The sequence below is a fragment of the Cebidichthys violaceus genome, unplaced genomic scaffold, assembly GCF_023349555.1.
Source record: "Cebidichthys violaceus isolate CVI_PGR_0920_01 unplaced genomic scaffold, fCebVio1.0.p SCAF_43, whole genome shotgun sequence".
Classification (NCBI taxonomy): Eukaryota; Metazoa; Chordata; class Actinopteri; order Perciformes; family Stichaeidae; genus Cebidichthys; species Cebidichthys violaceus.
The window spans coordinates 1,837,119-1,850,614 of record NW_027176628.1 but is presented as its reverse complement, the minus strand read 5'-3'; the positions used below and the strand labels follow the sequence as shown (position 1 = coordinate 1,850,614).

General features: G+C 39.8%; 1 protein-coding gene across 2 annotated transcripts in view; it reads left to right on the top strand.

The window, feature by feature from the left end:
* LOC137886368 (NACHT, LRR and PYD domains-containing protein 3-like) overlaps window positions 1-13,496 on the top strand; it is a 74,560-nt gene that overhangs the window by 43,337 nt on the left and 17,727 nt on the right. The window contains exons 1-6 of one of the 2 annotated variants that reach the window (XM_068728824.1): window positions 2,811-2,904; window positions 3,521-3,614; window positions 8,832-8,861; window positions 11,034-11,153; window positions 11,996-12,109; window positions 13,316-13,426. In XM_068728824.1, the coding sequence (XP_068584925.1) occupies window positions 8,854-8,861; window positions 11,034-11,153; window positions 11,996-12,109; window positions 13,316-13,426 (353 nt within the window). In that variant the 5' untranslated portion in view covers window positions 2,811-2,904; window positions 3,521-3,614; window positions 8,832-8,853. Of the gene's footprint in view, window positions 1-2,810; window positions 2,905-3,520; window positions 3,615-8,831; window positions 8,862-11,033; window positions 11,154-11,995; window positions 12,110-13,315; window positions 13,427-13,496 lie in introns of those variants that run through there. The other variant, XM_068728820.1, reaches the window with a different exon arrangement.

Sequence of the window (13,496 nt, the reverse complement as noted above, 5' to 3'; positions counted from 1 at the left end):
TATGTCCTAAAAGTAAAAATAAAAAGTAAATGATTCAGAGCGCAGCTTCAGACTGATACGTGCAAATCGGTCGTCCGACCTGGGTATAGGAGCGAAAGACTGATCGAACCAGTAGCTGGTTCTCTCTGAAGTTTCCTTCAGGATAGCTGACACTCACAGTTTTTCCCCTCTGCATTCACTGAATATGGTGTATAGAAAGTGTTCAATCATGATTCTATTGGTGCCCACGTTACCTGAAGGCAACGTTGTTGAGGAAGGTCCTCAGCTTCTTTGTGATGCTGTCACTCATGATGACACGCCTCTCTCGGTTGAAGCCACGCCCCCACGCTAGATCAGGGTCAAAAGTCTGAACTGAAAAAAACGATCTGAAAGTGAAAAAAAGATTTGAAACAACAAAAAACAAACTTGAATCTGAAAATATAAAATCTGAAACTGAAAAATAGAAGACCTCAAATGTCAAAATATATATGAAAGTGAAACATGAAAAAAATAAATGTATTCAATAAAATTCCAGAACTGAATCAAAATTATATTCCACCCAAAAAAACCTTTCATTCACTTATTTTTATTTTGAATACATTGCTGTATTTTTCAATGTTCAGGACCATAACTTGAACTTTCAGGTTCAAATTATTTTTTCAAATGATCAAAACTTTTGACCTGGATTTAGCTCCATAGAGACGCTGCTGTTAGTTTGAATGTTGAAGTCCAGATGAAGTGTTGCTTTGAATGAAGAAGAGGAGTTCAGTCTGATCTGGGGTCTGTCAGGACTGTTACTGTGGTGGAGCACTAGGACCCAGCAGGGACCAGAGAGCTCACCTGGGCCTTTGTTCCTGCACTGAAACACACCTGAGAGACTCTCTGTTTGCTCTCACCTGCTGCTTTCATTCCTTTAAGTCCACAAAGCTTCATGTTCATGTCTTCATCTGCTTCTCAACACATTTAGTCCATTTCTGACAGTGTTTGAATGTGTTTGTGTTTCCTTCAGTGTTCACTTGTTCTCTCATTGATCACCAGGTTGTAGTCGACCTTTTACTAACTGATCAAATGGTGAAGTGAACAATCCATCAAATGAAAGCTTCCACATGTTCCCATAGTGAGCTCAGTGTTTTCTATGAGGACAGTTACATGTCACTTTACTGTTCTGTGTTTTACTGACTTTGTGACATCTTGGTGAGATGGTACTCCTGGGGTGCTTCCCTCATTACGTCCAGGTTTTCTCGGGCCGCACCCTGGCAGGTCTGGGCGGGACATCGAGGAAGCCAGGGTGGTAGGCACATCGCCAAACTCCTCCCTTCACATCAACCTGTTGGAGCTTGTTGCCGTAGAGAAGGTGCTGCACCATTTCACTCCACAACTGAGGGGGAAGCATGTTGAGGTCAGACAACACCACTGTGGAGGTGAACCTCAACAGACAGGAGGTTCTCAGACCCCCTATCCTTCACAGAGCAGTGGTGTCCGTCCTGACGTGGGAAGATCGTCAACTTTTCTGTATTATTCAAATGGAGAGAAAACACCCAGTGTCCCCCTTTGGGCGTAGATGCACTAGTCCTTTCCGACCAGGCCCTCTGGCCTGCTGAATGCCTTCCCCCCCTTTGCACCTGATGATGCAACTTCGACAGGGTTCAAAGCCGCACCTGTCCATCTTACTGGTAGCTCCAGAGAGTCCAGGCACCAGGTTGTTCCTGCGCTTTGCATCACTAGCGGTGGCAGACCCGTGTCCGTTACCTCACCTGCCCACTGCTCTGTGTGAAGCGGAGGTGTTTCATCCTCTCACCAGCAATTTTGGGTCAGCACCTCATGGTCTGGAGGTTTAAGGGGGAGACTGAGCAACCTGGGTCTACCGGTCCCTGTTGTCTACACGTATCAAAATGCACATGTCTCCTTTCAATAGAGGGATTACTTGACTTGTTTGTGGTTGTTGGTGGACTGATGCAGATGAAGGGCCTCGCTCCTCCTTCCTGCTCTGTTGAGGACATCTTGTCTTTCCTGCAGGTTGTTGTTGACAGTGGTCGTGTTGTTTCCACCTTGGGGCTGTTTGATGTAGGAATTACAGTTTGTGTTCTACATTTGGTCAAATTTTGCAGTATTTAAGTCAGCATGCTTTCCTGGCTATTCTGACCCACAATCCTTTGCACAGCAGATATATGAGCGAGAGAGTCAAAGTTCAAGGTGTCATGTGATGAGGAAGCAGTACGTCCCAGTTGAATGCAGACTGCATGCATCAGTATGTAGTTTGTAAGGAAGCTGCAGTGTGTCCTAAAAGTAAAAATAAAAAGTAAATGATTCAGAACTCAGCTTCAGACTGATACGTGGGTAAGTTGTTCTGCCCCAACAGGTTCAACCAGATCCACAAAGTGGAGTGAAGAATACAAACACTCTCAGGTCAGACTCTGTTGTCTTAGTGAAGGTATTCATTCAAGATAAACTCTACACAACATTTGCTGCAAAGGTTTCTGCTTGATCATCTGTTCCCTACTAGTCTACATATACAAGAAGACCAGGAGACAAAGAGGGACGTCATGGATCCTCTAGACTATCTGGTCTAAACAACACAATCCAGTCTGTTGTCAAAGCAACTCTTTACAAGTTGAAATGATTTCTCCACAGACGCTGAGTTTGATCCTAAAGACTCTTGTTTGAGCTGTGAGGAGGTTTGTGTTCACGATGACATTTGATCCTGTGAACGCAGCTCAGACTGAGACTCAGTCTAACCAGTCAGACTGCATACTGTGATGGTGACGTGAGGACACGCCCTCTCTCTGATGAAGGGTAAGAAGCTGTGTCGCTTCATTTTGTCTGATGGAAGTTGAAGTTGAAGTGAAGCACGAAGCTCCTTTTCTACACAGACCTGCTGAGGACAGAAGAGAGCTGCTCACTGATGAAGTTCATGCTACACGTTCAGTAAGTGAGCTGTGATTGGTTGAAATGACGTCATTGATCGTTGTGAACGTGTGATTGTTTAAAGCTGCTTTCAAACACAAACGTCAGCTGGGAAACAAGATGGCTGCCTGTGTGAGCAGGCAGAGAGAAGCTGCTGTTAGTGTGAATGTTGAAGTCCAGATGAAGTGTTGCTTTGAATGAAGAAGAGGAGTTCAGTCTGATCTGGGGTCTGTCAGGACTGTTACTGGGTGGAGCACTAGGACCCAGCAGGGACCAGAGAGCTCACCTGGGCCTTTGTTCCTGCACTGAAACACACCTGAGAGACTCTCTGTTTGCTCTCACCTGCGTCCCTCATTACGTCCAGGTTTTTGAATAGTAACAAAGTCAAAAATTAAAATATGAAGTATAAAAAATGCACAATATATACAATAAAATAACAGAGTGGAACATATTAAATATAATATGTTTTTATGTTTATTATTATGATCATGAATATTATTCTAAGTATTCTGATTATTATTATGATGTTCATCATTATTATGATCGTTATTATTTGTTTCCTCTGTTGCTCTGATTCCAGCCCAGCTCGTTTTAAGGAGAGCTTTTATCCAATCAGATTCCTGCTCTCTGTCTCTAGGTAGAAGAGAGGCCCGAGGCCTTCAGGAAACACTCTACAGTTGAACAAAGACAGGAGGATGGACTTTGTCTCTAAATGGTGAACAGCAGCTTTGGTGAGTGAACTGCAGTAGCTTTACCTGCCATACATATTATGTATGTCATTATTTAATATGCTTGTTTCTTTATTATTATTTGTACAACTTGTTTTTATGAATATGGATTCATGTGATAGGAACTATTGTTGCGTCCTATGTTGCGCTGGGACACATTTAGTCGTGGCACAGCAACAAGAAGACGCGTGAAGCGGCAGAAGTCTAAACACTCTTTAGCTTTCAGTGTTGAAGTGTTAAGTTCAGTTGAACTCGGTGTTTCTGTGGAGTTGTCTTCATGATGTGCTTCATGTTGTTCCTCTGATGTGAATCATATCTGAATGCTGATCTTCAGTGTGAGGATGAATTCCTGTTTTAGCGTCTCAGTGTTGCCGGATTGGTTCTGACTCTGTTCATCGTCCGTTAATGACGCAGCATCCCGTCACGTATTCATGGATCTGCACTCTGCACTTAGTGTATTTGTACGTGTTGAGCTTCATTTGTACAGCAAACAAATGCTACCGTAGCTGCCCAGGTGAAAAATAAATATGCTCAATATATTTAATCTTAGCATACTTGAGTATACTGGAGTATACTTGAAGCCCTACTAATCATCAGTATACTTAAAGAGTGCTATTTTGGAACAACTTATTTTGTACTTAGTAGATTTTAGTTGTGATTAAATACTAGTTATGGACAATTTGAAGTGTATTTAGTATATTTTGTTGTGCTAAATTGGAACAACTTAAAGTATACTTGGTACAATTTAAGTATATGACTGTGTATGTATTGATATACATGCTGATAGCCAACTTAAATTATACTTTTTTTGAGTTTTAAGTATATTTGAAATATATTAGGAGTATTTTACAAATATGTAATTATTACAATATTAATATATTTATATTGTGGTAATAGTATACCAAAAGTTATACTTTTGGCTTATTCCAATTACTAAGAAATCACACTTTCTTATTACTATGCTATATTACTTTGTACACTACATACTTATACATCACAATATTAGAAATGTATTACCAGTATCCTAAATGCTGAATGAACTTCCCAGATAGTAATCAAACACTTTATTGAAATTCAAATATATTCTTAATATATTATATTTATAATAGTACATTGCAAATACACTGCCAAGAATTGTACTATTTGCAAATATATAAAATGTAACAACATCGTAAATCTAACAATTTGCAAATTAAAACTTTAAACTCTTTCAAATAATTGTAATATAATGTATTTGAGAAATATAAGAAAAATATACTTAAGAGAGAAAAACATGTTCTGATTTAAGTTTACATGGTACATGTATTACTAAACAACAGAATGTTTCAGATTAAAACACAGAAGAACACTGAACCATCAACAAGAATTGCACCGCTGCAGACTCTCACTCACTAAATAGAAACACACACATGATCCACGTTATGTTCCCTAAACAGAAACACAAACATGATACACGTCATGTTCCCTAAATAGAAACACAAACATGATCCACGTTATGTTCCCTAAATAGAAACACACACATGATCCACGTTATGTTCCCTAAATAGAAACACAAACATGATCCACGTTATGTTCCCTAAATGGAAACACAAACATGCTCCATGTTATGTTCCCTAAATAGAAACACACACATGATCCACGTTATGTTCCCTAAATAGAAACATGATCCACGTTATGTTCCCTAAATAGAAACACAAACATGATCCACGTTATGTTCCCTAAATAGAAACATGATCCACATTATGTTCCCTAAATAGAAACATGATTCACGTTATGTTCCCTAAATAGAAACATGATCCATGTTATGTTCCCTAAATAGAAACACAAACATGATCCACGTTATGTTCTCTTAATAGAAACACAAACATGATCCACGTCATGTTTCCTGAATAGAAACACAAACATGATTCACGTCATGTTCCCTAAATAGAAACACAAACATGATCCACGTCATGTTCCCCAAATAGAAACATGATCCACATTATGTTCCCTAAATAGAAACATGATTCACGTTATGTTCCCTAAATAGAAACATGATCCATGTTATGTTCCCTAAATAGAAACACAAACATGATCCACGTTATGTTCTCTTAATAGAAACACAAACATGATCCACGTTATGTTCCCTAAATAGAAACATAAACATGATCCACGTCATGTTCCCTAAATAGAAACACAAACATGATCCACGTCATGTTCCCTAAATAGAAACACAAACATGATCCACGTCATGTTCCCTAAATAGAAACACAAACATGATCCACGTCATGTTCCCTAAATAGAAACACAAACATGATCCACGTTATGTTCCCTAAATAGAAACACAAACATGATCCACTTTATGTTCTCTAAATAGAAACACAAACATGATCCATGTTATGTTCCCTAAATAGAAACACACATGATCCACGTTATGTTCCCTAAATAGAAACACAAACATGATCCACGTTATGTTCCCTAAATAGAAACATGATCCACGTTATGTTCCCTAAATAGAAACACAAACATGATCCACGTCATGTTCCCTAAATAGAAATACAAACATGATCCACGTTATGTTCCCTAAATAGAAACACAAACATGATCCACGTTATGTTCCCTTAATGGAAACACAAACATGCTCCATGTTATGTTCCCTAAATAGAAACACACACATGATCCACGTTATGTTCCCTAAATAGAAACATGATCCACGTTATGTTCCCTAAATAGAAACACAAACATGATCCACGTTATGTTCCCTAAATAGAAACATGATCCACATTATGTTCCCTAAATAGAAACATGATTCACGTTATGTTCCCTAAATAGAAACATGATCCATGTTATGTTCCCTAAATAGAAACACAAACATGATCCACGTTATGTTCTCTTAATAGAAACACAAACATGATCCACGTCATGTTTCCTGAATAGAAACACAAACATGATTCACGTCATGTTCCCTAAATAGAAACACAAACATGATCCACGTCATGTTCCCCAAATAGAAACATGATCCACATTATGTTCCCTAAATAGAAACATGATTCACGTTATGTTCCCTAAATAGAAACATGATCCATGTTATGTTCCCTAAATAGAAACACAAACATGATCCACGTTATGTTCTCTTAATAGAAACACAAACATGATCCACGTTATGTTCCCTAAATAGAAACATAAACATGATCCACGTCATGTTCCCTAAATAGAAACACAAACATGATCCACGTCATGTTCCCTAAATAGAAACACAAACATGATCCACGTCATGTTCCCTAAATAGAAACACAAACATGATCCACGTCATGTTCCCTAAATAGAAACACAAACATGATCCACGTTATGTTCCCTAAATAGAAACACAAACATGATCCACTTTATGTTCTCTAAATAGAAACACAAACATGATCCATGTTATGTTCCCTAAATAGAAACACACATGATCCACGTTATGTTCCCTAAATAGAAACACAAACATGATCCACGTTATGTTCCCTAAATAGAAACATGATCCACGTTATGTTCCCTAAATAGAAACACAAACATGATCCACGTCATGTTCCCTAAATAGAAATACAAACATGATCCACGTTATGTTCCCTAAATAGAAACACAAACATGATCCACGTTATGTTCCCTTAATAGAAACACAAACATGATCCACGTCATGTTCCCTAAATAGAAACACAAAGATGATCCACGTCATGTACCCTTAATAGAAACACAAACATGATCCACGTCATGTTCCCTAAATAGAAACACAAACATGATCCACGTTATGTTCCCTAAATAGAAACACAAACATGATCCACGTTATGTTCCCTAAATAGAAACACAAACATGATCCACTTTATGTTCTCTAAACAGAAACACAAACATGATCCACGTTATGTTCCCTAAACAGAAACACAAACATGATCCACGTCATGTACCCTTAATAGAAACACAAACATGATCCACGTCATGTTCCCTAAATAGAAACACAAACATGATCCACGTCATGTACCCTTAATAGAAACACAAACATGATCCACGTCATGTTCCCTAAATAGAAACACAAACATGATCCACGTTATGTTCCCTAAATAGAAACACAAACATGATCCACGTTATGTTCCCTAAATAGAAACACAAACATGATCCACGTTATGTTCCCTAAATAGAAACACAAACATGATCCACTTTATGTTCTCTAAATAGAAACACAAACATGATCCGTTATGTTCCCTAAATAGAAACATGATCCACGTTATGTTCCCTCAATAGAAACACAAACATGATCCACGTTATGTTCCCTAAATAGAAACATGATCCACGTTATGTTCCCTCAATAGAAACACAAACATGATCCACGTTATGTTCCCTCAATAGAAACACAAACATGATCCACGTTATGTTCCCTAAATAGAAACACAAACATGATCCACTTTATGTTCTCTAAATAGAAACACAAACATGATCCGTTATGTTCCCTAAATAGAAACATGATCCACTTTATGTTCCCTCAATAGAAACACAAACATGATCCACGTTATGTTCCCTAAATAGAAACATGATCCACGTTATGTTCCCTCAATAGAAACACAAACATGATCCACGTTATGTTCCCTCAATAGAAACACAAACATGATCCACGTTATGTTCCCTAAATAGAAACACAAACATGGTCCACGTTATGTTCCTTTCTTTTGGTTGAACTGCTCGTTGTTACACTTCTGTCTGATGAGGCTCTCGTCTGCAGAGACTCTTGAATAACAGCGTCTGTTAAGAGAAGAGAGATGATGTCACAGCTTATTCATACATCATTTTCTTCTATTTTGACTACACAGGAAATCCTGTTGAACCAATATTATTTTTTGAACAGTAAATCAGGATTAACTTGAGGAAATATATCAATATGATGCTAATATTCCTACCAGTGCAGGTCAAACATATTTCATCACTGGTGGTGTGTTTACCACCAACATGTGATCCTGCTGCTTTATAAATCACAGAAGCCTTAAATTGTCTACATACAACTCAACTTACCGACCTGTTTTGGCAACGTCCAGCTGTCTTTTAGGAGGTCCCACTTTCCCAGACTTCCCAGTCAGGGTGGACAGGGTGGACAAATGTCAGTATATTTTAAATACAAAAAAGTACTCTCTTTTTTTTCCGCCTGGGTGATTTCCTGATGAGACACAAATCAAACGAGACTGAAGACTAACGATGAACCCGTCTGTCTGTCTTCATCAGGTGGCTGCAGCTGATCAGCAACATGAAAAGGTATCACACTCAACACTTCTCATGACATTTGATCCTGTTTTACCTTCAACATCTTCATTCTTACTAACGTGATGTTTGCTGTTTCTCAGCTCTTTCTCTTCAACATTGACTCATAATAAACCTATAAATCTATAAAACACATGCAGTCGTTAGACTGAGTTCTGATGCTGGACTAAAGTCTGGACTTTGATACTTCAGGTGTTTTATGAAACTCATATTTCATGTTTATTGAGGCCTCTGTTGGTCAAAGTGCTCTCATAGATCAAATGTCCATTTATACTGTTAATTAATAACTTCATGAACTCGGTGACAATGCGTTATTATGTTGAACTGATCAGTCTATGAAGGAAGAACCAATGTATGCAGAGAGGTCTGTGGACTAGTTCTAGAGGTCTAGAGACTAGTTCTAGAGGTCTAGGGACTAGTTGCAGAGATCAAGGGACTAGTTGCAGAGGTCTATGGACTAGTTGCTGAGGTCTAGGGACTAGTTGCTGATGTCTAGGGGCTAGTTGCAGAGATCTGGAAACTAGTTGCAGAGATCTGTGGACTAGTTGCAGAGATCTGTGGACTAGTTTCAGAGATCTGGAGACTAGTTGCAGAGATCTGGAGACTAGTTGCAGAGATCTGGGGACTAGTTGCAGAGGTCTGGAGACTAGTTGCAGAGGTCTGGAGACTAGTTGCAGAGATCTTGAGACTAGCTGCAGAGATCTGGAGACTAGTTGCAGAGATCTGGGGACTAGTTGCAGAGATCTAGAGACTAGTTGCAGAGATCTGGAGACTAGTTGCAGAGATCTGGGGACTAGTTGCAGAGATCTAGAGACTAGTTGCAGAGATCTGGAGACTAGTTGCAGAGATCTGTTTCTCGGCTCCTTCACTTGAACATTGACTCATAATAATCTCATAAATCAGTTTCAGTCGTTAGATTAAATCCTGAGACTGAACTTCAGTTCAGACTTCGATACTTCACTGATGTTAGAACCAAGAACTAATAATTATGAGTTATTAAAGTGATTGCTTGTGATGTTGCTGTGTTGATACATTGAGCTTCATCATGTAGATTTCTATGTTATCTGCAGTCACAGTTCTTCTTCACATTGAACAGAAACAAATGGGAGCATCTGTGAGTGTGAAGAGGATCAGTTGAGGGCTTCAAGTCACGATAATATGAGCTGTGTGAAGAGGTTATTCATTGATATTCTATATTTACTGTGAATGACATCATGTGTCTGTTTCACTGTCTGAAGCAGCAGACTGAACATTTTAAATAAAGTTGTTGATTCAAATGCTGACTGGAGCTCTTTAGACAAACTGTGAGATGATCTCAGGTTCAACACGACACACCTCACGCTGTATCCACGACAACGACTGAAGTCCTCGCGTTCACCCTGTGGACCCAGCGGTGTGACGGTGTTATTAACAGAGAGCACTTGAACACACCACAGAGTGACAGGAGGAGGGCTCAGGGTTCAGGTCCAGAGGGTGGAGCTTTATGTTTCTACCTCAGCTGCTGAGCTCCCCCTGGTGGTCAGTGAGGTTTACACTCAGTCAACAGACTTCATGTTCAGCTGGATTCATTCACACTCATTACTTTGTTCACCTTGTTTTACAGATGAACGGCTTCAATCATTCACTCACACTTCAAACATTGTTCAAGCAATTCATTCATTCATTCATCTCTTCAATGTGATGACTTCATCTTTCTACAATCAGCTGTTTCTCTTCTTTGAATCACTGCAAACTGAATATTTTTGGGTTTTGAACCGTTTCAAGACGACATCTTGAGCTCTGAGGAATCATCATGGATCATTGTAGTTCTTGTTGTACTTGTACATTAAAGTGTTGATCTACAGTAATATCATAGTTGGTTGTAGATGTGCATCTCTGTGTCTGGCATCAGCTTCTTGGTGCAGTGTGAACCTTGTTGATTAAACGTCATCGGTTCAAATCCCAGCGGTGCTAGAAGATGCTACGTGTCACATAATGACAGCTTCTTTATTCATAACCTTCACATTCACAGCACTCACACACGTTCTTATGAGGACATATATTTATCATAAAGCGTTGATGTATTGATTCTTCTCTTGTTGAGAGCTGCTAGTTTTTACTACAGCTGCTGAGACTGAAGACTAAAAAGTGAATTAGCTTCCCTGCTGGTCTTCCTCTGTGTGCCAGGATCCATCAGAGACCAGAGTCCCCTCGACCTGAACCTGAACCCAGCTGTGTGTCCCGTGAGACTAACCAGTCACACCAACATGGCGTCGATTTTAAAGGAGGAGAAGTCTCTTCTGCAGAGTAAGTATACATTACATTTAACATGTAGCTGACAGCTTCCCAGTAGAACTGGTCTTCTACTGCTGATATTAAAGTACTCTGTGAAGAAGAGTGGACCGGTGATGATACTGCTATTTGTCCTGCTTTCTGAAAAGTAACGAGAAGTAGTAAAACCAGAACTACGTCAGTGATCGTCACTTCCTGGATGAAACAGGAAGTGGTTTATTCCCTAATGTGTGTCCAGACTACAACCAGGACAGTGTGTTTGAGTTCAGACAACCATTGAGGGACAGAGTTCATTACAGTCCAGTGATTCACAATCAGAGCAGTCAAACTGAACCAGAACTTCAGGTACATGTCATGAGAACATGAAAGTACATCCTTCTCAAGTAAACAAGTGAAAGTGTGTTAGAGAGCTACATTTTAATGTGTTAAAGACATGAGATGTACGTCAGCTGTGTGGAGGTGTCATGTGACAGATGGCTCCTCAGTAGGAAGGACCAGTTCCCTTCACTTCCCTGTAGACCAGCACCAGAGTCTGGAGCTGATGTGAGCTGAGGCTGGGAGCCGGTTTAGAGAAGCCGTGTAGGAGAAAATGGATGTTAGTTTATCAGACAGGAGAGGACCAAACCACATACATGAGTGATGTGACAGGTCAACAGTCTTAAGTCTTCAGACATCTGACCAACAACACACTGGTTCAAAAAAAGCTGCAGGAAATACAACAAGTATCCCATGTTGAATGAACATAAGCAAGACGTGTTCCAAAGACATACTTTAATTGAAATGAAATAACTTTTACCGTCCAATGAAAGCAGAGATATGAAGATTGCATGTTCAGTAAATGTCAGTGTTTCTATCAGTTCACAGCAGCAGAGAGAAAAGTCTCCTGAACCCAGCTGTGTGTCCATGAAGAGTGATCACTCTAAAGGTCGTCTGATTACCTTCAAAGATGGACGCCGTTCTTATGACCCAGAGTAAGTAATTAAAACCTTATGAAACAATGAGCTAGCTGTTCTGATCCTCAGTTATGATACAGAACTGGTCGTGCATCAAGTACAGTGTTTTCATTATAATCAATCACGACAAAACACAATATGAGTGTGAAAAAGTTGTATTAGACAAAGTCAACGAGACAGTACATTGACTATCAGTCCAGTACAACCAGTCATGTTGAGTGTGTCTTCATGTTGACCTTGTCTTCACGTTGAGTGTGTCTTCATGTTGACCGTGTCTTCACGTTGACTGTGTCTTCATGTTGACCTTGTCTTCACATTGACCTTGTCTTCACGTTGACCATGTCTTCATGTTGAGTGTGTCTTCATGTTGACCTTGTCTTCATGTTGACCATGTCTTCACGTTGACCTTGTCTTCATGTTGACCTTGTCTTCACGTTGAGTGTGTCTTCATGTTGACCTTGTCTTCACGTTGACCTTGTCTTCACGTTGACCTTGTCTTCATGTTGACCTTGTCTTCATGTTGACCATGTCTTCATGTTGAGTGTGTCTTCATGTTGACCTTGTCTTCATGTTGACCATGTCTTCACGTTGACCTTGTCTTCATGTTGACCTTGTCTTCACGTTGAGTGTGTCTTCATGTTGACCTTGTCTTCACGTTGACCTTGTCTTCACGTTGACCTTGTCTTCATGTTGACCTTGTCTTCATGTTGACCTTGTCTTCACGTTGAGTGTGTCTTCATGTTAACCTTGTCTTCACGTTGACTGTGTCTTCATGTTGACCTTGACTTCACGTTGACTGTGTCTTCATGTTGACCTTGTCTTCATGTTGACCTTGTCTGTTCCATTTGTCTTCAAGTTGTCCGTCTGCTCCTGAAGAGAGATGTGTCGTTCAGTGTAAGCTCTGTGGTGTCATGATATCACAGTGTGTGATTGTGGAGAGTGCTTTGGCTTCCTGCATCACTGTGTTGCTGACAGAGTTGAGTGCAGAGTATTGGAGCTTCCTCTGATGAGCTCATATCAGACTCCACTTGTTGAACTTAACAAACCAGTTTGTTTTGAGAAGTGTGTGTGTGTGTGTGTGTGTGTGTGTGTGTGTGTGTGTGTGTGTGTGTGTGTGTGTGTGTGTGTGTGTGTGTGTGTGTGAACACGACCTCTGTACAGTAGGTTTATTAAATCACTGACAAGTTTTGTCTCAGTGCAGAATGTATCTGGTGTTTCTATCAGGAGGAAGCTGGAAGGAGCTGAACCTGAACCCAGCTGTGTGTCCATGAAGAGTGACTGGTCTATGGATCGTCCTATAGACTTCAAAGATGGACGCCACTCTGTTGATCAAAGGTGAGGATTTCAAAGTGATGATGAAGATGATGAAGATGTGTTTCTATCAGACTCTCTGTTGTCAGATCTC